Below are 23585 nucleotides of genomic sequence, written 5' to 3'. Positions count from 1 at the left end.
GACTGCTGGCTGAAGCCAGGAGTTGCGGGGGTGGACTGCAGAGAAAGGATTGCCAGGATTGACTTCAGCCACCTCCTAAGGAGGGAATGTGTTTGGTTTTAACTCCATGTTTCATGGTGGCTACATAGTTAATTCTGATTAAAAGCAAGCCTGGATTTTCAGAGATAAATGGATATAGACAGCCTCTTTTTATACCTTCTGAGGGGGGTTGGGAAGAGTGTGACCACTGGGTTGTCTTTCATACTTACCTAAGCAGGCAGTAGCTTCCTCTCGGGGGCCACATGGATGGTGCGATCCTTCTGGGCAACTCTTGAACACATAGATATGTACTATAATATACAAAAATGTATGTGAAAGAAGATTCTAGACTGATTAATATAGTCCATATTGGACACTCATTAGATGTGTAAATTGGTTGTATCTCCTGAGTTACAGACATCTTTCTTTTAAGACATCATTTAAAGGTACATACCTGGGACTTGGGGGTGTCGGAATATGGTTGTCAATCCCCTGCTTCTCTTACATCCACCTCAGGCTCAAGGTTAATATCTGAAAGTGTAACAGCAAACACAGATGCCATTCCAGGTTCCCAGTCCTTCTGCATTTCTGAGCCAGGACCAGCACTTTCCTACCAGCGGAGCCTGGTAGGAGTTCCCCTCTCAGTCAAGGACGAAAGCACACAGCATTGGAAGAATGGGATTAGGATTAACATTTCTTATGGAGCTATAGACCAGGTTGATCTCATGTTAGTGCTCAGCCTACCCATCAGAGTTGTAGGATGGGTCCACTGTTTTGTTTTGTCTTTCGTTCCTCCCTCCTTCCTTTCCCTCTTTCTTTGTCCTTCTTTCCTGCACAGAATTATTCATTTATGTTATTAAAACAAATTGCGTCTGACTGGAAGCATAGGCTGGAGAGGAAATCTTACCAGGCTTAATCATTATGAAGCCCCCCCACCCAGCCCATCACCCCAGTGGTGGGAGGTCCCTGGATTCACAGAGCCCTGCCCCTCTGAGATGGTCACACTGACTGCCTTCCCCCACAACCTGGTGCTGGAGATCAGTTGCTTTCATATCTCATTCCACCCCCAGCGTCTCTGGCAAAGCCAGAGAAACTGTCTAGACCAGAGCAATGCTACCAGGGGAAATATAATGCCAGTCCCATAAGAAACCGCAACTGTTTCTAGTAGCCACATATAAAGTATGAAAAAGAAATGGGTGAAATAAATGTTGAGAACATTTTATTTAACTCAGTATATCCAAAGTACTATCAGTTTTAATATACAGCCGATATAAAAATTACTGGGGTATTTATATTATTTTTGATACTAAGTCTTTGAAATCCAGCATGAAATTTTATACTTAGAGCAACATCTCAGATTGGATGACCTCCTGGCTCTTCTGTGCTGTTGGTATCTTTGAATTACCTAGGAATCCTTGAAGACTTGAAATTCTAGTATTTAACTGAACAGTGGCCATGCAGAAACCAAGCCCATGGGAGACTCCAGAACAGGCTGTGTCGCCATATCCTGACCTTCTTCCCTATGGGCTGTAGGAAGGGGCCTCTTGCTCCATGGCCGGGAGTTTCCCCAGAGCACCCCCAGCTCAGCTCTGGCCTCTCTCCCCAGTGTACGTGCCCGACGAGTGGGAGGTCGCCCGGGAGAAGATCACCATGAGCCGGGAGCTGGGACAGGGCTCCTTCGGGATGGTTTATGAAGGCGTCGCCAAGGGTGTGGTCAAAGATGAGCCTGAGACCAGGGTGGCCATTAAGACAGTGAACGAGGCCGCCAGCATGCGCGAGAGGATTGAGTTTCTCAATGAGGCCTCCGTGATGAAGGAGTTCAACTGTCACCACGTGGTGAGGGAAGGGCCCCTTATGGGTTTGCGACTCATCCTGTCTCTGTAGGATCCCTGTCACTGCTCAAGAAGGTTGGGGGGGGTGTGCAGGTCCAGGGAGTCTGGTGCCACATCATCCAGGGTTGCTCAGGGTGGTCCTGGTGGGGTTGGGGGGCTGGGGGGGCTCACCCCCTGTCTCCTTCTCTTTCCCCCTCACAGGTGCGGCTGCTAGGTGTGGTGTCCCAGGGCCAGCCAACGCTGGTCATCATGGAACTGATGACCCGGGGGGACCTCAAAAGTTATCTCCGGTCTCTGAGACCAGAAATGGAGGTTAGTTTCAATGTTCACCGACACGCCATGCTATCTGTTCCCTTTCCTCTAGAACCTTCCCCCAGGAGATACTGTGTCTTTAAATCCATGCACTTTTCTTGCCATGTGCTTGGCCCTGGGTCCTTTAGAAGAGTGTGTTCCTTGACTAGAGAGAGACCTGTTTCACGCGCCTGTTCACACATGGCTTCCTTCATCCGCAGCAGATGATGTGCGTGGTGCTGAGGGTGGTCATGAGGCCAAGTGTGGACTGAGGCCCTGGGCAGAGTGGTCTATGACATGCCCACCCTCCGCTCTGCCCAGCGTGGGTCCCCAGCTCCCCTGACTCTTAGTGCCTTTGCCCAGCTCACTGTGTTATACATAAGACAGCAGGAAGGAGAAAGCATCATCATATGGGTTACTGGAGATGTGGCAGATACATTCAGGGCACCTCTGAAAAGTCTGAAGCACTCAATTCCTTCAACCCCAGTCTTAGGTGCAGAAAAAAAATGTGCAACATGCAGCCCTAGTCCTGGCTCTGCCACTGGCTGTCTGCATGGAGTGGCTGCTTCAGGCCTCTGGGCCTCCGTTTCCTTATGTGCAAAATAAGAGGGTTAAACAAGATGACTAACAAAGTCCTTTTCAGACCAGAAATTCACTTTTAGATTTGTCACATTTAAAGTTGTTCTTTTTGGGAATTCCCACTTTGGCTCAGCAGTAACGAACCCAACTAGTATCCATGAGGATGTGGGTTCAATCCCTGGCCTCACTCAGTGAGTTAAGGATACGGCATTGCTGTGAGCTGTGGTTTAGGCCAGCAGCTACAGCTCCTGTTCGACCCCTAGCCTGGGAACTTCCATATGCCACGGGTGCAGCCCTAAAAAGAAAAAAAATCACCACAGACAGTCCTCGTAGCCTCTTCAGAAATCAAATATATGGTCAAGTATAGGGTTACACTGCTTCTCGAAGCCAGCTCTCTGCAGAAGCTAGTTCCTGACTGGGCAAAGCCACCATCCTCTTGTGCATGGACCCTGGCCAGACACAGGCATGGCCCCAGGTCTTCATCCAGGCAGTGACCCAGCCTTGATTCCTGTGGGAAAGCTCCCAAGAGGAGCTTAGGCGTGCTCTCCCTGTGGCCCAGGGTTTGAGCTGGGAAGGGGACACGTGGGACCTGTCAGAGTAGGATGGCTTTGCCCCACCGTAAGAGCTCTCTGCAATCAGGGAAACCAGCTCAAGTTGGTTGCACTTGTACAAGCACGTGGTTGTCAACATTGAAACTGGGGTGCTGGTTGGTTTCTGCATTTTCAATTTTTTTGATGGAGAGACTTAGGCACACCTTTTATATGAAACTCTTTTCTAAATGGATTTATTATTGGGGGATGTTTCTCTTCAGTTCCAAAGCCAGTATGTTGCCCTCCTCTGCAAAGAGGAACCGTTTATTCCTGTTACTTGTCACTGTTGGATGTGGGGCTCTCCAGAATAAGTTTCTGTCAAGGGCTTGCTTTCCTCAGCACCCACGGAAAATAATAAGCCAAGGAATACCCCTCTGTAAAGTGAAAAAAAATAATCTCGATGTTTTTGTACTTCAGAAGAAAGTCGAGAAAGAAAAGGATTAAATAGTTTATAACAAAGCTTACGTGGGAAATAACACATCCAGGGTCCATTTGGCAAAGTCGTTTGCTTATTTCTACACGGTCTCTGTAATGTCCTCTCCCTCCTGTTCCCTGTACAGACTTTGTAGAAATAAAAGGAACATACAGACTAATTGGAATTTGAGTATCTAGAATTCTTAACATCCAGAATTACTTGTTTCACGTTGAATGATGTTTGCCACACCCAAAATAGAAAATGCTGGTCCCAAGTTGTGTTCATGGGCGCTTCTCTCTGCAGCTCTGTGTGACGTGAACAGAGGGCAAGTGCCGTGGCCTCCATGGCAGTACAGTCCTTCTGAGCCAGTCCAGGTTTCTTAGCAGGTGACCTGTGGTCTCAAATTGGACAAAGATGCAAACCCGGAAAGAATGCAGGGTGAGAAAAATTCCTAAAGTCTTATTGAATTTTTTTTTTCTTCATCTCCAACAGAATAATCCTGTCCTAGCACCTCCAAGCCTAAGCAAAATGATCCAGATGGCTGGAGAGATCGCAGATGGCATGGCATACCTCAACGCCAATAAGTTTGTCCACAGAGACCTCGCTGCCCGGAACTGCATGGTGGCCGAAGACTTCACAGTCAAAATCGGAGGTGAGCCCTTAACTTGCCAGGTCTGAGCCAGAACTAAACTCAGCATGTTTTTTAGGGACCAAGCAGGCATCGGCCTGCCTGTGGAGAGGTTTTCCAGAGCATGCTATGGATGCAGAGTCTTGTGCTTGGGAATCATGTGATTGTCTCCATTTGACAGTCAACCGCACACCTGGCCAGGCCAGGCCAGCTCTAATCCTGAGCAGGTGGGCACGGCAGTCCAGGTAGTGGGCAAGAGGGGCTGAGGCAGTGGTCCCTGAGGTCTCCTCAACTGACATTAGAGGCTTTTTTCCCCTCATTTTTAAAGTTTTATTGAAGTATAGTCGATTTACAATGTTGTGATAATTTCTGATGTATAAAAAAATGATTCAGTGATACACGTACACACCTCCATTCTCCTTCAGATTCTTTTCCCACATAGATGATCACAGAATATTGGGTAGAGTTCCCTGTGCTATACAGCAGGTCCCTGTTGGCCTGTCATTCTATACACCTCAGTGTGCATATGCCCATCCCCAACTCTCAGTCCATTCCTCCCCCTACACCTGTCCCCTTTGGTAACTATATGAGGCATTTCTTGGCAGAACAGTTCCAAGTATTGGTTCCAAAAATAATTGACAGTGTCCTCAGGCGATTTTGACTTGGGCCTAAAAGTCACCATCCAAACTACCAATAAATCCTCTAGTTTTCTAGCTCCAAGGACCATCGTCCCACTCTCCCCACCCAGCAACCCAAGGTCCATGGAGTTTCTAAGAGGTGAGGCCCCCTACGGTGGATGCCATGCACAGAGGAAGAACTACATTCCCTCAGGGAAGACTCCTGACTTCTGGGTTCACATCCAGTCTAGTCAAGCTCTAAGCTTTTGATTTTTGTTGCAACCCTTACTTATTGCCTAACCAGCCTCCTGGCTAGACCCCTTGTTGCCACTGCCCACTGCAACACCAAGAAAGGGAGGATTACATTTCTGGTCACGGGTGAGAATTATACTTCAGCCTTTAGATTTGGTTTATACTTTGGTCCTTGAATCTGCCTGATGTTTGTAATCACCTATATGGAAAAAAAGACTGACTCATTTTGCTGTACACCTGAAAAGTAATACAGCATTGTAAATCAACTATACTCCAATAAAATTAAAACAAAACAAAACAAAAAACGACACAAGGGCTGCCCAGGAACCACTGGCTTTTCCCACTGTGAGATGACAGTGGTTCAGGAAAATGCTAAATATTTATCCTGAGAAACTGTAGGAAGATTTTACATCCAAAAAGTATTTAAAAGATTCACCTGTCTAGCCCTTGACCTGTCTGTTCTAGAAATGCTCACCTTCCTTTTGCAGTATTTTTTTCCTTTAGCAAAGATTTCGAGTGACTGTTTTGGCCCTTTAATGAGCAGTGAGTACCCCCTCTAGAGTGGTTTCCCAGGTAGGGGCTGTGTTTTTATCTTCACATGTATGAGCTAGAGGTGATGGATACAGCCACATTGGAGAACAAATATCCTTAGTTACTCCTTCAGGAGCCATTGTGTGTCCCTGGATTTGGCCCTTTGAGGCATCCAATCATTTGATGTCCCTGAAAGTCTGAGAGGCTGTCCTGCCCCAGGACTCCCAGAGGAGAGCTGCTGCCTGGGCTTCCTCTGTGAACCCAGATCCCTTTCCCATCCCTCACGTCTCAGCAGGGCCTCACGTTGTCGTTCCCACAGAGCTGGCAACCAGCTCCCCTTCCCCAACTGGGGAGCCAGCCAGCCACTCAGTAAATTAAGTCCAGATTCTGCCACTAACAGATGCAAGACTTGGGGCAAGTGTCTTAAGTTCTGTGAGCCTCAATGCGTTGACCACTGAAATGCGGATGGTAACATAATAGACCCATGAGATGCTGGGAAGGTCTCAGTGCAGGAAAGCCCCGGGCACATACATGCCTGGCAGGGGGCAGGGCCTCAGGAAACGTCAGTTCCTGTGGCCTCAGTTCTTCCTCCTTTTCTGCCCTGCTCTCCATCACAGCCACTAGCCGTTTGCAGTCCACATCAGCCAGGACTCTATTTGCTGTTCAACCATGTGGCATATCTGTAGTGACACTTTCTTTGCATTTTTTTTCTTCCTAAAATTTGAAAATTTTATTATTTATTTATTTATTTATTTTTGTCGTTTTAGAGCCATACCTGCGGCATATGGAGGTTCCCAGGCTAGGGGTCCAATCAGAGCTACAGCTGCTGGCCTACATCACAGCCACAGCAACTTGGGATCAAGCCACGTCTGTGACCTACACCACAGCTCATGGCAACGCCAGATCCTTAACTGAGCAAGGCCAGGGATTGGACCTGCAACCTCATGATCACTAGACAGGTTTGTTAACCACTGGGCCACGACAGGAACTGATGAAATTGTTCTTTTGAGTTAAGGAAGAAATATCTTTGTTCTTTTTCTGGGATTTCTTTTTTTTTTTTTTTCCTTTTTGTGCAAGAAAAAGCAAATCCTCTAATTTGCATGTCACTGGATTAATTCAGAGATAAGACTACAGCACTTCATTTTTATTCTTCACTAGGGTTCAAAAATATTTTTCCAGTGCCCATGTCTCATGGATTACAAATATGACAAGCAATTTTACCAGAGGCAATTCGATGGTCCTTAGCATAGTACAAGGAAATTATGTTGGTTAACATCCAAGGAGCTTTGTTCTCTGTGTTTGCTTTGTAGCCTTACATCTTTGTGGCAGAGTTAGAGACACAAATGAACATTATAAAAAGGAAAGCGGGCCCTTTCTCCTGGGAAGGAGAATGGAAAAGTCCCTCTAAGAAAAGGTTACATGATTGAGTGGAAAATCAAAATCTGACAAAGAAGCAATAATTTAGGATTATAAAGCAAGCCTGCCATCAAACATAATTATGTGACATCTTCTAGAGACATGGAAAATGGAAGACATTTTCAAAAATGAGTGGGAGTATTATGTTGAAAAACATTATTGAGTAATAGCTTCAGGGGCCTAGTAAATAGCATCTCTTAGGCATCTCACCGTGTACTTTTTCTTGGTGAATTGATACTCTCAATATTTTCCCCCTTGTTAGACAGTGAAACCATTTTCTTTCGTCTGATAATGAGGCAACACTACCAAGTAAATAAAAGCCAACATGCTCTCGGCCACTTGATCATGGTTTTCAACCACGTATAAATGACCTTTGCTCTATGAAGTACAGATTTTCTTGATAGACAACGGAAAGTGATCATTTGTAAGCTGTCTTTCTCATTTCAAATGCCACGAGGGAACTACCTTTTTAAAAGAATCACACTGTTGGTGTATTTAAAGGCAGAGATTTCTGGGCCCTTGCCCGTCCTGTGACTCCTTGGTCATCCCTGCTGGTTTCTGCCTCATCAAATGGTAACACTGACACAGGGCTCCCCCTGCATCCAGTTTCCCTCGATGCCGGGTGTTGGCCGAGGGGGCCCCCCTGCGTCGGGGCACTGAGCCTCTCTGCTGTTCCCCACCCGCATAATAACCCTCACACCCTCTCTCCTCACAGATTTTGGGATGACGAGAGACATCTATGAGACAGACTATTACCGCAAGGGAGGGAAAGGGCTGCTGCCTGTGCGCTGGATGTCCCCTGAGTCCCTCAAGGACGGAGTCTTCACCACGCACTCTGATGTCTGGTATGAGAGGCACTCCTGTAACTCCAGCCCCGAGCTCCCATGCATCCCACCAGCTCAGTCTCTTCCCTGTCCTCTCCTTTCCTCCTGTTTTCTGTTCAGTGTCACCCCGATTCCAGCTTTAGCTAAGTGTGATGTGGGCCACCCCCACATCTTTGGCGTGTTCCTGTTGTCAGTGGGCATTTGTGGGATCTAAAGAATGTGCAGGACCAATGTCTCTTTTGATGCTTAGCTGCTCACCAGGTGACTAGGAGCCCTGGAGACACAATACCTGGGGCCGGGCCACAGGGACATGCCAGAAAATGCCACCTCTTTTTGCTTCTCTCCCTACCTGCCTTCTCTCATCTTCTTTCATGATAAATAGATGTGCTGTGGGGGTGGGGGTGGGGGGGGCGGCCTTACCTAATTAAACCTTCAGGTTGCAGACATTGCTTAATCTAAACCTTAAGTCTTGGAGTCCTGAGGTATTCTCCTATTGGTCTTATCTGCCATATGTCCTCTTCCAGTGAGCACCCATGGCTGTTGGCCCGGGCACTGGATGGAAAGCAACATGTCTCCCTTAGTCACGACCATAGCTGGGGGGAGAAGGCGTGTCAGCTGAGGGTGCAGAGGATTCCCCAGTACTACTATTTACTGCAGTTCCTCAGCAATGTTGTGGACAGGTCATCAGGTTCTGAAATCCCACTGGGGTTCTTGGCAGGCAAAGACCCTGGCCCGTCTGCCTTCTAGAACATCAGCTAGTTTCTTAGCTGTCCCCTAGGGAGATCCCATTGCTGATGTGTCACAGAAATGGTAGTTGTTTACTCCCACTGTCTGGATGACCACACAGAGGAGATATTTAAATAGTGACCCACATCAGCTTTGGTGTTGTTGGGTTTTGTTTTGTTTTATTTATTTTTTTTAAAACTCATGAACCTGTCAGAGTTCAAGGGCCCTGGATCCTATTTTGAACACAGGTGCAAATTGGAAATAGCATTTGAATATGACCCACCAAGGCATGAGTGCTTCTTGAGCTCAAGTATGAGATCTGTTTTGCAATCAGCCTCTTCAAGATGGTTCTCTCTTTACGGTCAAATCCAAGTGTTCAACACCATTTTTAGATATAGAGCTGACAGGGGGATGTCAGGTCTGGGTCCACATGTGTATCTGTTTATTCTAGGATCCGTGCTTCCAAAAGCGTTGAGGTCAGTGTACAGTGCAATAAAATGGAAAACTGTGAGAGCCAGGGAAAACAGAGGCAGGGCAGGAAGATAAAACTAGAGTTGTTAATAGCTCACAGGCTAAGTTTCCTCAAATGCTGGTTAGCAGTTACTCTGACAGGCAGCAACAAAGGGACAGAGAGGGTATTCTTGGCCATTTCTCCTATTTGATGACCTAGACATTACAAACCACTATGGAAAAAAAAAGATATGTACATATATAAACAAGAGTAGGGATTTCAATATTCATTCCATTCAATGTTCAGGCATTGACATTTTATTTTGAAACACATCCTTTGAGGATAACATTTTGGGTTCAGGGGGCAGGCTGGACCATGGAGAATACAGAAGCTATCTCCGCTTCCCAGGGTCCAAAGTTCTCCCTCCTGAAGGAATGGGAACCATTTTTGAGTGTATTCGGTGGCCCAAAACAGTCATCCCTAAACAGTTAAAATCTCAAAAGAAATACAAAGAATTGTGGAAGAGACCCTAGAATTTTAGAATTGGAAGGTGTTCTGAGGTCAGGACCAGCCCCAAACCCCATCCACAGCATCTCTGACAGCTGGTTGTTGAACTTCTGCTCGCCTCTCTCCAGGGACCGCTTATTCCTCTCTCGCAGACAGTCTGAATCCTTAAGATGCCCTTGTGTTTTGCAGGTTTTTCTCCTGTTAAGCTTAAGTTGACCTCTCGCTGACACCCCTTTGGCCCTCTTCCCTAGAACACAATTTCACACTCGGCTCTGTTTTTGATAAGACAAGCCTTGGAGTCACAAGGAAGTGGTCTCTTTGCTCTCCTTGGAACATCTCCAGATTTTCCTGCTGTCCTTCCAGATGTCATTCCCAGGCCCGTGGGCATTGTGTTGTTCCTCCCATAGCTCCCTTATAGCACTGTGTCTCTGCAAATGGTTCCTTTGGGTTAGAAGATACAAGTGTGCCTTCCAGGCAAGGAGGAAACCAGGCAAGGACTGGGAAGGTGGAACCCACAGCTTGAAGGTGTATTCCCTTCCTGGGCTTCTGAATCACCCTACAACAGTTTTCTTTTCTTGACTTACTAAGAAGCTTTCCAAATGGCCACAAATACCCAGGGCTGATTGCTCCCTCCTAGAGTTATTTGCTTCTGCAGTGACTAATTAAGGAGCTCCCTGGTGGCTCAGCAGTTTAAGGATCTGGGGTTATCACTGCAGTGGTATGGGTTCGATCCCTAGCCCAGGAACTTCCACATGCTGTGGGCATGGCAAAAAATGAATTAATTAAAATAAAAATTTTAAAAAAGCTAATTAACATTAGCAGAAAATGTGGCTGTCTCTGCTGTAGGTTTCCATTTGCTGGTGGGTGGGACATTGACACAATCCTGTCCTGGTGTAAGGAGGTGTCATTATTGAATGCTGATCTTCACTAGCACTGGAATTGAGAGGAAACTCACAGCCTTACTTGGGGAAAACAACCCTAGTGCTCATCATTAAGAGAGACTTCACACAAAGGCATCTGTCTAACGTTTAAAGAAGACATCCACAAAATTCAAAACTTGGTTTTATATGAAGGCATTCATGCCAGTGCCACACTGTAAATGACCTGCTCTGGAAAACCATGTGGCTTGCCTGTTTCTCAGTCTCTGGCTATGTGGCCTTGGTCAAACAATGGGGCATCTGTGGGCTTGGGTTGCTCCATCTATGAGATGAGGCCTGAACAGGGACATTGGCAGACCCTCCTTTGGCATTTAAATGGCCCCTATGACAACTGGTGATGCCAGGGAGGCTTATTGGTATTGGGCAGAGATGCTTTATAGCTCCAAACCTTGGGGCAGAAAAATGGTTGACCCCAGCTTGTCATGTCCTCTGAGGGATGAGGAGATTCTGGGACCAGGTGGCCCTCACTGATGAGTGATACTGTCGTCAGACCAGAGTCACTCCAGGGAAAGCCTTCATGGAGAGTCAGGTGTGTTACTGGATGTGTTCTTTCCTATGTGATCGTGAGGACCTGGCATGGCCCAGACCTAGGACTCAGGACAGGGTGCCCGGAGACACTGTTCTGGTCCCTGAGGGCTTAAGTCTTGTGGAGAACAGGAAGTGGCCCTGACAGGCTGGCCTCACGGACCCCTTTGCAGGAGAGAGGGAGTTGTGGGGCATCCTGAAGTGGGTTCTGTTGCTTACAGAAGAGTGAGGAAGCAGATTCTTGGTGGTGGAAATGCTGGGGGAAGATGTGAAGGTGGGACGTGCTTAGTGTGTGTGGAGGACCGTGGGACTTCCTGGAGGGAGTCAGGCTGAAGAGAGATCAAGTAAGGCCTTGGATGTTGTGTTAGGGGGTTGGCTAACCCCCTAATTCTGCAGGCTCTGTAAAGACGTTTAAGGCTTCTGTGCAGAGAGCAACCTGGAGCTGTATTTGAAGAAGTTCATGTTAGCTAGAGTATAAAGCTCCACTAAGTAAGATGTTGGTGCCAAAGGGGAGTCCTGCAGGCCAGCTGAGGGGAGACCAAAGGAAGGAGGGGACCCCGACTTGGACAGATCTGAGCTATGGCAGGACTCTGAGGATGCTGAGGGAAGGATGACTCTAGGGTTCCTGCTCAGGTGGGAAGGAGGAGCAGCAGCAGCAGTGAGAAGATCAGGGTGTGAGACAGAGTTCAGTTTGAGGCACGTCAGGCTCGTGGGTCCGCAGTAACTCAGAGCTTGAAGTGGAGCCATTGGCACCAGAGGAGTCAATGTGGGTGCCATCCGAGGAGCACCGGAGAAGCGTGTAGAGCAGGAAGAGGCCTGGGAGGAACCACATTCTCAGATTATTTCTCAGGCCAGGCTTACACTCAGTAAAAACAGCCAGCTTGTCATCTTCCCCATGGTACCATGTTTCAGACATGGAGTTGGGAGTCACGGCCTCAGAGGAGGACCCATTTCAGTCTGCAGAGACCCTGCAGCCATCCTTGCTCAGGAGCCGCTGCCCGCATCCAGCCTCTGAGCACTGCACCTGGGCCTCTGGGCCCTTGGCTTTTCTAGGTCTCTTGTGCAATATAAAGACTGTTTCTTGGTCCCTGGAAGATCAAAAGGACCTTGGGTGGGTCAGTCCTCTGAGTGCTGAGATTCTATTTCTGTTGTGCTCTCAGCATCATTTGTACCAAACCCTTTTGTTCATGGAAAGTTGCAAAGCAGCAAATAAAACATCCTGATACAAGCCCAGCCCTCCTGACTCAGGCTTTGGCCAGGATCCCCAGAGTGCTCATGGGAGACAGCCCCCAGCCCAAATTTTCAGTGCGGCTTTGCCAGCGTTGGGCTGCGAAGGTCCAGTTGGAAGCCCCTCGGGCTGGCTGTTCGCTGCTGAGCAGCCTGCTTTATTTGGCTGAAATGAAGCGGGTGGAAAGGCCAATAGACCGTGGAGAATTTGTAAAAGATGGCGATGTGTGCCGGGAGGGCACCCTTATTTTGCAGATCACGCCACTGCCTTTTTAACATTGTCTGTCTGAAATTCCCATGTCTGTGTGTATCAATTTTAATTGGTTTCTGGGAGTTGGAGCCTGAAACCAACAGGCAAAAGCACACGTGAGGTGGAACAGCTCCCCACACCCCTGCTGACTTTCTTCCTCGGCCACCCCCTTCCCCTCAGCAAAACTCTTGTGTTTAAGGATTTTTGTCCTTGAGCTCCACCCCAGCCAGTGAGGCCCTCCTCATGCCCACAGCCCGGGAAACTGAACCCCTGTTCGCTTGGGCCCCCACCCAAGATTCAGGACATGGTCACTGCGGTCTTTGGGGGCCCAGGCATCAGCATGTGTTAAAAACTCGCCAGGGGTCTCTGTCCTGCTCCCTGCGTTGAGAGCCACTTAAGCAGTAGGTTTCCAAAACAGGAAGCTTGTTGAACAGCTTGGCTATCCCAGGCTGCATGTGAGGCCACTAACTCAGCATCCTGGCCGGACCTGGAGACCAGCATTTGAGTATCAGTGGGCTAGGTCACATTTGGGAGACACTGCCCTGCGTGCAGGGTCATGGCTGCAGCTAGGCCTTGAGCTCAGCTTGCCCGGGGCTCCCATCAGAGATCAGGAGCCTGCTGCCACTCCGGGGTCCCTGAAAACTGACCCCACTTGGGCTTGCAGAGCTGTGCCACCAGAGCCGCACCAACCCTGCTGCACATGGGGACAGATGTCCCACACATGCGCACTCCAGGGCCTGGCTCCTTGGCTGACACGTGCTCTGTGGCCACAGGGAGAGAGGGTTTCAGTGCCTGGGGTCAGAAAGGCTACCAGGAGGAGAGGGCAGCGTGGCTCCATTGTCCCTTTCCAAGCGCCTCATGTTTCTCTCCCCGCTGTAGGTCCTTTGGGGTCGTCCTCTGGGAGATTGCCACGCTGGCCGAGCAGCCATACCAGGGCTTGTCCAACGAGCAAGTCCTTCGCTTCGTCATGGAGGGCGGCCTTCTGGATAAGCCGGACAACTGTCCCGACATGCTGTACGTATATCCTGGCTCACGTAAGAGCCAGGCCCTCTTGCCCAGTGGGTGCTGCGGTGGCCAGAGCCGCTGAGGAGAGGACTTATCCCAGTGGAAGGAACCTGTGCCTTAACCCTGCCGCATCTTCCTGAATCCTTGGGTTCAGGTTTGCGGTTTGCCGGTGATTTCTTAGGCCAAATGTCTTTGTGAAATATTTGAGCCAGGTAGTGTCCCTGCTTGTCTTCTCCATGCAGAGTTTTTTAAAAAGGCAACAATGTGACACTGAAGACTCCTCCAGGCCTGTGGGGTGACTTCAGACCTTCTCCTGTGGGTGGTTCCAGGACCCTGACACCAAATGCTGTCCCCCTCTAGGTTTCTTCTCTGTTAAGTGGGTTTTTTGTTTCTTTTTTTCCTTCTTTTTAGGGCTTCACCTGCAGCATATGGAAGTTCCCAGGCTAGGGGTTGAATCGGAGCTAAAGCTGCCATTCTACGCCACAGCCACAGCAACTCGGAATCTGAGCCATGTCTGCAACCTACACCACAGCTTATGGCAACGCTGGATCCTTAACCAAATGAGCGAGCCCAGGGACCGAACCCACATCCTCATGGATACTGGTCGGACTCATTTCCGCTGTGCCACAACAGGAACTCCTCTGTTAAGTGTTTATAGAAGTCATAAAAGCCCTGTGAGAAGGAGTTCTTTGGTGGCCTAGCAGTTAAGGATCCAGCATTGTTACTGCTGTGGCACAGGTTCGATCCCTGGCTTAGGAACTTCTGCATGCCTTGGACGTGGCCAGAAAAAAAAAAGAAAGCAAGCCCTATGAGTGACAGGCTCTCCGCAGCTTCCTCAAGTGGCCCGTGAGGACCTGAAGGAAGTCCTGCAGGCCTCCTGGCAGATGAGCCCCTGGCACATGCTGCTTTGGGCACTGGCAGATTTGTCTCCTCACAGCATTTCTTTTCGAAGAAAACCCTTCCACTTTCTATTCCTGAGATTTGTCAGCTATTAGGGAGCAGTATGATGATTTGGCCTCCCTGCTCGGGGTTCTTAAGAGAAGTCCCTCTGTCAGTGGATGTCAGAACTGCTGAAGGCATGAGGGTGTGAGGGTGTGGGGGTGTACAGGTGTGAGGAGGGGTGTGGGGGTGTGAAGGTGCGGAGGTGTTGGAGTGTGGGGATGTGGAGGTGTGGGGGCATGGAGGTGGGGTGTGAGGGTGCAGAGATGTGAAGGTGTGGGGATATGAGGTTGTGGGTGTGTGGAGGTGTCAGGGTGTGTAGGTGTGCTGTGGTTGGGTTATCATATGTGGGGAGGTATAGTTGGGGAGCAGCAGCCTCATTAAGACAGGGCTCAGGATTTTTCTAGATCCCAGGAGATAGAAGGTAGGCTACCATTAATACCTCAAGCCCAACGCAGGAAGTTTCCAGAAGTGCTTTTTAGGACAGGTTTGGCCACACATTGGCAAGATCCCTAGAGGAATTGGTCTGTGTCTGTGTCCACGTGGAAGGCTCCCCCCAGGTCTGCCACCTACCCACGCACCAGCCTTGGGTTAGCCTAACTCAGGCTGGGCTGGCCCTGTCATGATGGGATGACTTGCAGATATGAGTCAGACACCATGTCAAATGGGTACCAGGGACTCGGCCCCAACAGCGATGAAAGCTCTGTTCATTTGGTCTGTCGAGGTTTCCATAGCTCAGGAAACAGGTGTGCTGACTCCTCTGTTCAGTCAGATAGGGTTGAGATCAAGCTGTCAGCTGGAGCTGCTCAGGGGCCTCCCTTTTGCAGGCCCATTCAGGTTGTTGGAAGGATTTTTTTTGTCTTTTTATCTTTTCTAGTGCCGCACCTGCGGCATATGGAAGTTCCCAGGCTAGAGGTCGAATTGGAGCTATAGGTGCTGGCCTACACCACAGCCACAGCAACGCCAGATCCAAGCCATGTCTGTGACCTATACCACAGATCATGGCAATGCTAGATCCTTACCCACTGAGCAAGGCCAGGGATCCTCATGGATATCAGTCAGATTTGTTTCCACTGTACCCCAACAGGGATACCCTGGCCACTGTATTCTTGTCAGCCCATTGTAAGAAAAATCTTTCAGAGCAAAAACCAAGTAATGGAGTATGAGGAGTGATGCCCACTGAATTTGCAATGGAGGCATCCAGTGCCAGAAGAGAGGCTGATGCTAGTATTGGTGGTGTTTCAGGAAGCTTAGAAGGAGTCCAAGAAAGTGGCTGTGAGCTTTTGGTCTTGGGGGGCAGGGGTGCTGTTCTTGAGCTTTCTCTGACATGGGTAAACACTTATCTCTGAGAAACTTGTGGGCCTCCTGAAGTTGATCCGCCCCCAGGTGACGGGAGTTTTAATATTAATTTAATATGCCTGGGAAGCAGCCCCCCTGCCATGGGAAAGGCAGCATACTTCCTGTTCCCAGCATAGAGTGACAAGGGAATTTACATGGAGAGGTTACTCTGGGATATTAAATGTATAATTCAGGAGGCATTTCTGCTTTGCCATGCAGAACCCCCTTGGCACACTTTCTCCCTTCTAAGGAAAGAACAAAATGAAAGAAGGCAAGTTGGTTTCATAGGGAGTGTCTCTGTTGTCCTTGTGAATTTATTGATGAGCTTAGGTAGGAAGACATGTTCTGGGAGAGGACCTCTTTTATTACAAAAAGGAAAGAATGGACTCTTGTTTCTCTCAGGGGAGAGGAGAGTCACTGAGCCTTTGGGAGTTGCCTGAAAGCCCTGCTGGGCCTCCACATGGGAGAGAAGCCACTTGTGAGAGAAGCCAGTGGGTGGTTCTGGCGGTTTGAACAGCACCTTTAGGGTAGCATGGGGCTGGGTGCTGGTGAACCCCATCATGGTTGCTTGATGATGCCCAGGAGCAGATGAAGCTGGCTCTACCCCAGTGGTAGACCAGCCTAATCCCCTTGATGGCACAGGGTGCCCAGGCTTAGGAGGAAATCTCCATGGTCCAAGCCACAGGGTGTCTACACCCATGCGTCTCAACATCAGGAGTCAGTGTGAATTGATTTAGCCAATGGCGTGAGACAGACTTGGCTTGGGGTTCGCTGGTGGATCTGTGTTCGAAATTGACAGCAAAGCTTGTCCTTAACCCTCTCATGGTTAGATGTCTGTACTTATGGCCCCAATGTCCTTGAGCCCCTCTGAGCACGTGCTGGCTGCCCCTGGCCTGGAGCAGTCCCAGCTCCCCAAGTCAGGTGACTAGAAGGACTGGACTGCGATGCCCCGGGACCTGGGCAGGGGCAGGGATGTGCGCTGAGCTCGAGCCATGACATGCTCTGTGGGACTTGCATGGTGTCACCCATCAGACACTGGCCAGGAAGCCTTCCATGAGCAGCATTCAGAAAGGAATTTGAACCTTTTATCCTGGAGACATCAACTCACAGGCAAGTCTGAAACAAACTTAGTAGATTCTGGTTGTTTTGCAGTTTTCAGACATGGTTTTTCCATGTTGCTGATTAAAGCCCACATTGTGGGGAATCCTATGCTAGTTCTGTGGGTATCGAGTGTTTTGAGTGGGTGTCAGACAGTCAGGAAGGGCAGCTCCTGCCCACTGAGCCTGTGGTGGGCCTGCCCCAGGTACACTGGCCTGGCCTTTGATCTCTGCCCCCAAACAGCAGCATGGGGTGAGGGTCAGGCAGGTCCCTGTCCCACTGCCACCCTTTGCTGAGAGAAGAGTGGTTGTAAGACAGTCCTGGCTGTTGAGGGCTGCTGGGGGCAGGTGGGGTGCCCTGGGCCCCTATGGTCCTTCCTGGAATGCAGCCTCTTTGTTGTGACAGTCACTTGGCCTGAGGTCACCACCTGCCGACACACAACAGAGCTAAGGCAGGGGGCTGGGGGGAGCAATGAGTGGGATGAGCACATGTAGCACGGTCCCTCTGTCATCACACCTGATTGTCACAATCTCCAGGGTCACACCCAAATCTGTTAAGCCACTTCACACAAGGGCAGCAGCTCGTCTGGTCCTGCCGCTGCCCTAGTGGCAGGCCCGCATTTGCCCACCCTCAGTGTGGGGCATTCACCAGAGCTGGCTAATTATTTAAAAAAAAAAAAAGTTCTTTTTTCTTTTAAAAAAGAGTTTTATCAGCTCATAAATCCTCTTTGAGTCCACTGGAAAGTTTTTTTGTGGTGATAGTGTAAACAAGGTCTTGAATCCCACAGAGTAAAAAAGACTTCCTTTTATGGGCAGCACTAGAAGGGCCGTGACTCTGGAACGGTTTGAAAGTGGTGTCACGTGTCTTGTTTATGCCAAGGGCACTCACAGGCCTCCCCTGCTGGTGGCACCTTCTCAACCCCTGGCCCCAGGGGCATGGAGCCAGGGGCACATCACGTGCCCTTGGCCCTGGCTGCACTTCTATTCAGGTATCAGTCAGTCGGCCAGAGAGGAAATTGCAGCCTGGCCATGGAGAGGGATTTCATGTATTTATGGCCCTTTATTTTTTTTTGGGGGGGGGGGAGGGGGTTCTTTTCTTAGGAAGTGATGAGGATGGGGATGTGGGAGGAGGCTCGTCTGCCATCTGAGCCTAGGACAAGCTGCCCCCACACCTGTCACTGCCGGTGCACAGCCAGGAGAGGGAGAGTCTGTGGTTTCTCTTGTTTAGGTTGAGAGCAAATTCCTTTTCTGAAGTAGGTGGCATTCAAAGTGTAACCACACCACTCCTGAGAACTCCATCCCTGCTCCACCTCACTAGTTTGAGGACTTGGACAAATTATTTAATCTCTTTGGTACTTCTGCTTCCCTGTCTACAAAATGGGGATAATGTTATGATACACACCTTCCCAGGCTCATGAAGAGTAAAGCAACTTACATCTGTAAAACTACTGAGATCATTAATTAATTGCCATGAGGTTGGTGTCATGGCATAGTGGAGGTGGTTTAGTTGGGAGGAGGAAAAATTAGTCATTTTCATGTATTGTCTAGTTCCTTTTCCGCTAGAGCAAGCTTTTTCTATAAAGGGCAACCCGGTAAATATTTCGGCCTTGTAGGCCAAACAATCGCAACATTTGACTCATAGTTGTGGTTTGAAAGCAGCCATAGACCATATGTAAACAAACGCGTGTTTCTGTCCCAGTAAAACTTGATTTACAAAAGCAGGCAGTCACCTTGCTCCCAGTCCTACCCTCCCTCAAGGTCACCTCCTCTTCCCTCTGACTTGACCTGACTGCCCCCCCTCCTCTGCCGGCCCCGTCTTTCAAAGTAGCAGGCAGCTAGCAGATGGGATGGCCTGGGAGCTTTCCTGTGCCCCACGGGCTTGCTTTCCTGGGAACCTTCCCTTAGGCACGTGGTCTGTCAGATGTTGGCCTGCCTGAGGCTGGAAGCCAGTTTGGGGTGTTTTGAGCTTCTTAGATGTGGGGAGTTCCGTTTGGAGATTTTTATTGAAAAGCATTCCTTTAGCCAGCAGTTTTATTTTTATTTTTATTTTTTAAATTTTTTTATTTTCCCACTGTACAGCAAGGGAGTCAGGTTATCCTTACATGTATACATTACATTTTTCCCCCGCTTTGTTCTGTTGCAACATGAGTATCTAGACAAAGTTCTCAATGCTATTCAGCAGGATCTCCTTGTAAATCTATTCTAAGTTGTGTCTGATAAGTCCAAGCTCCAGATCCCTCCCGCTCCCTCCCCCTCCCATCAGGCAGCCACAAGTCTCTTCTCCAAGTCCATGATTTTCTTTTCTAAGGAGATGTTCATTTGTGCTGGATATTAGATTCCAGTTATAAGTGATATCGTATGGTATTTGTCTTTGTCTTTCTGGCTCATTTCACTCAGTATGAGATTCTCTAGTTCCATCCATGTTGCTACAAATGGCATTATGTCATTCTTTTTTATGGCTGAGTAGTATTCCATTGTGTATATATACCACATCTTCCGAATCCAATCCTCTGTCGATGGACATTTGGGTTGTTTCCATGTCTTGGCTATTGTGAATAGTGCTGCAATGAACATGCGGGTGCATGTGTTTCTTTTAAGTAGAGTTTTGTCCGGATAGATGCCCAAGAGTGGGATTGCGGGGTCATATGGAAGTTCTATGTATAGATTTCTAAGGTATCTCCAAACTGTTCTCCATAGTTAGCCAGCAGTTTTAAAACAAAACAGAATGGGGTTTTCTGGAGAGAACAAAAGTGGAAGGGAAGGCACGTTAGTCTCTGTGACAACGGGCCACTGGCTTGTCCATTCTTGGAACTTTGTGCTCTGGACAGCCCGGACATTTGCTCAAACACCCTCCTTTCACACCAGAGGTTTACTTAGCCAGACCCCTCTACACCCCAATTAATAAGGAGCACCCCTCCTCCCGTAGCCATTCTGAACCCCTCATCAGAGCCTGGGCCTTTCTTGGCTGCCCTGACAGCACTGCTGCACTTTGCTATTCCCTGTGCAGCCTCCTGCTCTTGGGCCAGGACGCTGCCTGTGGCCACATGACTCAGAGCACTTCCCAGCAGCTGCAGTCCAGGTGCCCTCTCTGCCTGCCCCGTGCCTGTGCCAAGACTTGGGAACCAGGCTCTCCCCACCAGCCTATTGGCTTCTGGAGCAGGTCCTCACTGGGCCCCCCAAAAGACTCAGTGCAGCCTGGCTCCCAGGCTGGCCTCCCTCACACTGCCTGCCCTCAGGTTCTCTGCCGGTGGCCCCCTGCCACCAAGAGGAAGCTTAGAAAGAGCCTGGGTGGAGATCCCTGGTGGCTCAGCAGGATAAGGATCTCAGGTTTATCTCTGGCCCAGGAACTTCTGCTTGCTGCAAAGGTGGCCCAAACAAATAGTGCAGGTGGAATCGAAGGAGATCCCTGAGGGGAAAGCTACAATCACTCCTCAGCCTCATTAGTGAGAAACCAGAGTTTTCCTGCATTGATTCTGGAAATGGTGTTTAATCAGTGGCTGCAAGAGATGCTTCAAATAGGAAGCTGGTTTACTTTTTTTTTTTTTTGCTTTTTAGGGCCCCTTGCAGCATATGGAGATTCCCAGGCTAGGGGTCTAATCGGAGCTGTAGCTGCCGGCCTACACCACGGCCACAGCAACACCAGATCCAAGCCTCGTCTGCAACCTACACCACAGCTCATGGCAACGCCAGATCCTTAACCCACAAGGCCAGGGGTCGAACCCATATCCTCACAGATCCTAGTCAGATTCACTGAGCCATGAAGGGAACTCCCTGATTTGCTTTTTTTTATAAAGAATACCTATAAAAACGGACTCTGTGTGAAACTGTATTTGTCCTTCCCGGGAAGTGATTTTATCATGGAGAATTTTGTATTCTGGAGGGTCCTACATCCTGGGTCTGGATGAAGTGACTGCAGTGGTGGATGTAAGTCAGGAGGAGCCTCAGGCCACCTGCGCCATCAGGATACAAAGCCAGAGGCCCTGACGGGCAGCGGAGCCCTTTTCAGCGCTCCCTGTGTCTCTGTCAGTGGGGAAGCCACAGCAAGTGGCCCCAGCCGTGCCCACCCTTCTCTGCAGGGCCCATCTTTGTCTGTCCTCCCCTCAGGTTTGAGCTGATGCGCATGTGCTGGCAGTACAACCCCAAGATGAGGCCTTCCTTCCTGGAGATCATCAGCAGCATCAAGGACGAGATGGAGCCCGGCTTCCGGGAGGTCTCCTTCTACTACAGTGAGGAGAACAAGCCGCCTGAGCCGGAGGAGCTGGACCTGGAGCCGGAGAACATGGAGAGCGTCCCCCTGGACCCCTCGGCCTCCTCGTCCTCCCTGCCGCTGCCCGACAGACACTCAGGACACAAGGCTGAGAACGGCCCAGGCCCTGGCGTGCTGGTGCTGCGAGCCAGCTTCGACGAGAGACAGCCTTACGCGCACATGAATGGGGGCCGCAAGAACGAGCGGGCCCTGCCTCTGCCCCAGTCCTCGACCTGCTGATCCTGGATCCCGATCCCGTGCAAACAGTACCGTGCGCACGCGGGCGGGCGGGGGGAGAGTTTTAACAATCTATTCACAGCCTCCTGTACCTCAGTGGATCTCCAGAACTGCCATTGCTGCCCACGGGAGACGGCTTCTCTGCAGTAAACACATTTGGGATGTTCCTTTTTTCAATATGCAAGCAGCTTTTTATTTCCCAACCCAAACCCTTAACTGACACGGGCCTTTAAGAACCTTAATGACAACACTTAATAGCAACAGAACACTTGAGAATCAAGCCTCCTCACCCCCTCCCTGTCCCTCTCTCCTCTTTCTCCCTCTGTCTCTCACCTTTTTCTTTCTGCTTCTCGATGGAAACGCATTTGCTGCAAGCCCAGCCGGGACGCCCTTCATATAGGATTGAGGAAAGAGCTGTCCCTCCAAGGCCCCACCTTGCCCCAAACACACCATAGGTCTTTGTAAAAAAACATGTTGAGATGAAAATTTTTAACTGAATCTTGAACCTTTAGGGACATACGAAATTTAAAAAGGGCCATCATTCATCCCAGGTTGTCACCATGTTAACGCTGCCAAATTTCTGCCACAACCCCGCACTTTCTCCCTCACTATCCCCTCACTGTCGTCTTGTCTCCAGAGACCCCGGGGTGAGCACGGTAGCTGGTCACTTGTAAGAGCCACGCTGATGATGCTCTCCGCCGGATCGGCCCCAGGGTTCTTTTCGAGTCTCACATTCACACAGGTGTAATTGCTTGTGACAAGGTTGTCACTTGGGGGAACTGGACAGAATGAGACTGTGTCTCAGTGAAGATGGGGAGAAGCGTCCCCGCCCCACCTTCCACACCCCCACCTTCTAACCCCCAGGAATTCTGGAGCAAACAGGCCCTCTCAGGAGCCTGGAAGATAGGCTTTGAGTAAAGGTCGTCCCCATGCCAGTCTCCTGTTCCCCCCCACTCCAGCTCCCTCTCGGCCCCCAAGGACACAGACAGGAAGGGGTTTCCAGGGACTCAGCCCAACTGTTTATGCAGGTTTGCAAGGAAAGAAATTCAAACACCACAACAACAGTACGAAGAAAAACAGTAAATGGATTCAAGCATTCTAAGCTTTGTTGACATTTTCTCTGTTACTAGGACTTCTTCATGGGTCTTACAGTTCTATGTTAGACCATGAAACATTTGCATACACATCGTCTTTAATGTCACTTTTATAACTTTTTTACGGTTCAGATATTCATCTATACGTCTGTACAGAAAAAAAAAAAGCTGCTATTTTTTTTGTTCTTTATCTTTGTGGATTTAATCTATGAAAACCTTCAGGTCTACCCTTCTTCCCTCTCTGCTCACTCCAAGAAACTTCTTAATGCTTTGTACTAGAGTGCGTGACTTTCTTCCTCTTTTCCCAGTAATTGATACTTATATAACATAATTTGCCATGAACTGTTTGATGCCTTTTTATAAATACATCCCCCCTCCCCACTCCACCTGCCCCATTAGTTCTGTTCTATCCCATAGGCTCTGTGGGCACGAGGCTGGTGAGGGGAGGCGGCGGAGAGAAGGTGGGCACTTGCCCGGGGAGGCTCCCCTCTCTCCCCAGCCTGCTCTCACACAGCATTTGAGTCTGTTACAGTGCAAGACATGATACAAACTCAGGTCAGAAAAAAAGGTTAAATATTTCGCACATCCTTGTTCAGTGTTCATATTCACCATTGTTGAAAAGTCTCACCTTCTCTTTCCCTTGCCTTTGTTTTGGTTGTGACACACATATATCTATTTTTTTAATTCTTGGGTACAACAGCAGTTTTATCTGCAGACACTAGGCATTTGGATGACTTTTTTTTTTTAATGGCTATTTAATCCTTCCATCCCATGGAAAACAGCTGCTGAGTCCAGGGGTGCAGTGGAGTGCGCTCCAGCGGCCCTCTGCGGGCTCCTGCCACCACCCTCCAGACTGACCTACCTGTCTTTAGAACCAGAGACTCCCTAGGGACCCCGGGCAGCGATGGGAGTGGGGCAGAGGGGCAGCATCCTCGGGGTGCCGGTCAGCCAGCTGCCAAGCCGGGACAGCGCAGGCGCCCGGAGCCCTGGCACGGGCGTGCTGTTCCTCTGC

General features: G+C 49.3%; 1 protein-coding gene across 2 annotated transcripts in view; it reads left to right on the top strand.

The window, feature by feature from the left end:
* The window catches only part of IGF1R (insulin like growth factor 1 receptor), a 299068-nt gene extending 277410 nt beyond the window's left edge, over positions 1–21658 (top strand). For both annotated transcript variants that reach the window (XM_047766801.1, XM_047766800.1), the window contains exons 16-21: positions 1625–1854; positions 2052–2162; positions 4218–4377; positions 7885–8014; positions 13497–13631; positions 21101–21658. In XM_047766801.1, coding sequence (XP_047622757.1) covers positions 1625–1854; positions 2052–2162; positions 4218–4377; positions 7885–8014; positions 13497–13631; positions 21101–21482 — 1148 coding nt within the window. In that variant the 3' untranslated portion in view covers positions 21483–21658. The remainder of the gene's footprint in view (positions 1–1624; positions 1855–2051; positions 2163–4217; positions 4378–7884; positions 8015–13496; positions 13632–21100) is intronic.
* Positions 21659–23585: the final 1927 nt, after the last annotated feature.

Source organism: Phacochoerus africanus, chromosome 2 (genome assembly GCF_016906955.1).
Source record: "Phacochoerus africanus isolate WHEZ1 chromosome 2, ROS_Pafr_v1, whole genome shotgun sequence".
Classification (NCBI taxonomy): Eukaryota; Metazoa; Chordata; class Mammalia; order Artiodactyla; family Suidae; genus Phacochoerus; species Phacochoerus africanus.
This window is presented reverse-complemented; position numbering and strand designations above follow the sequence as displayed.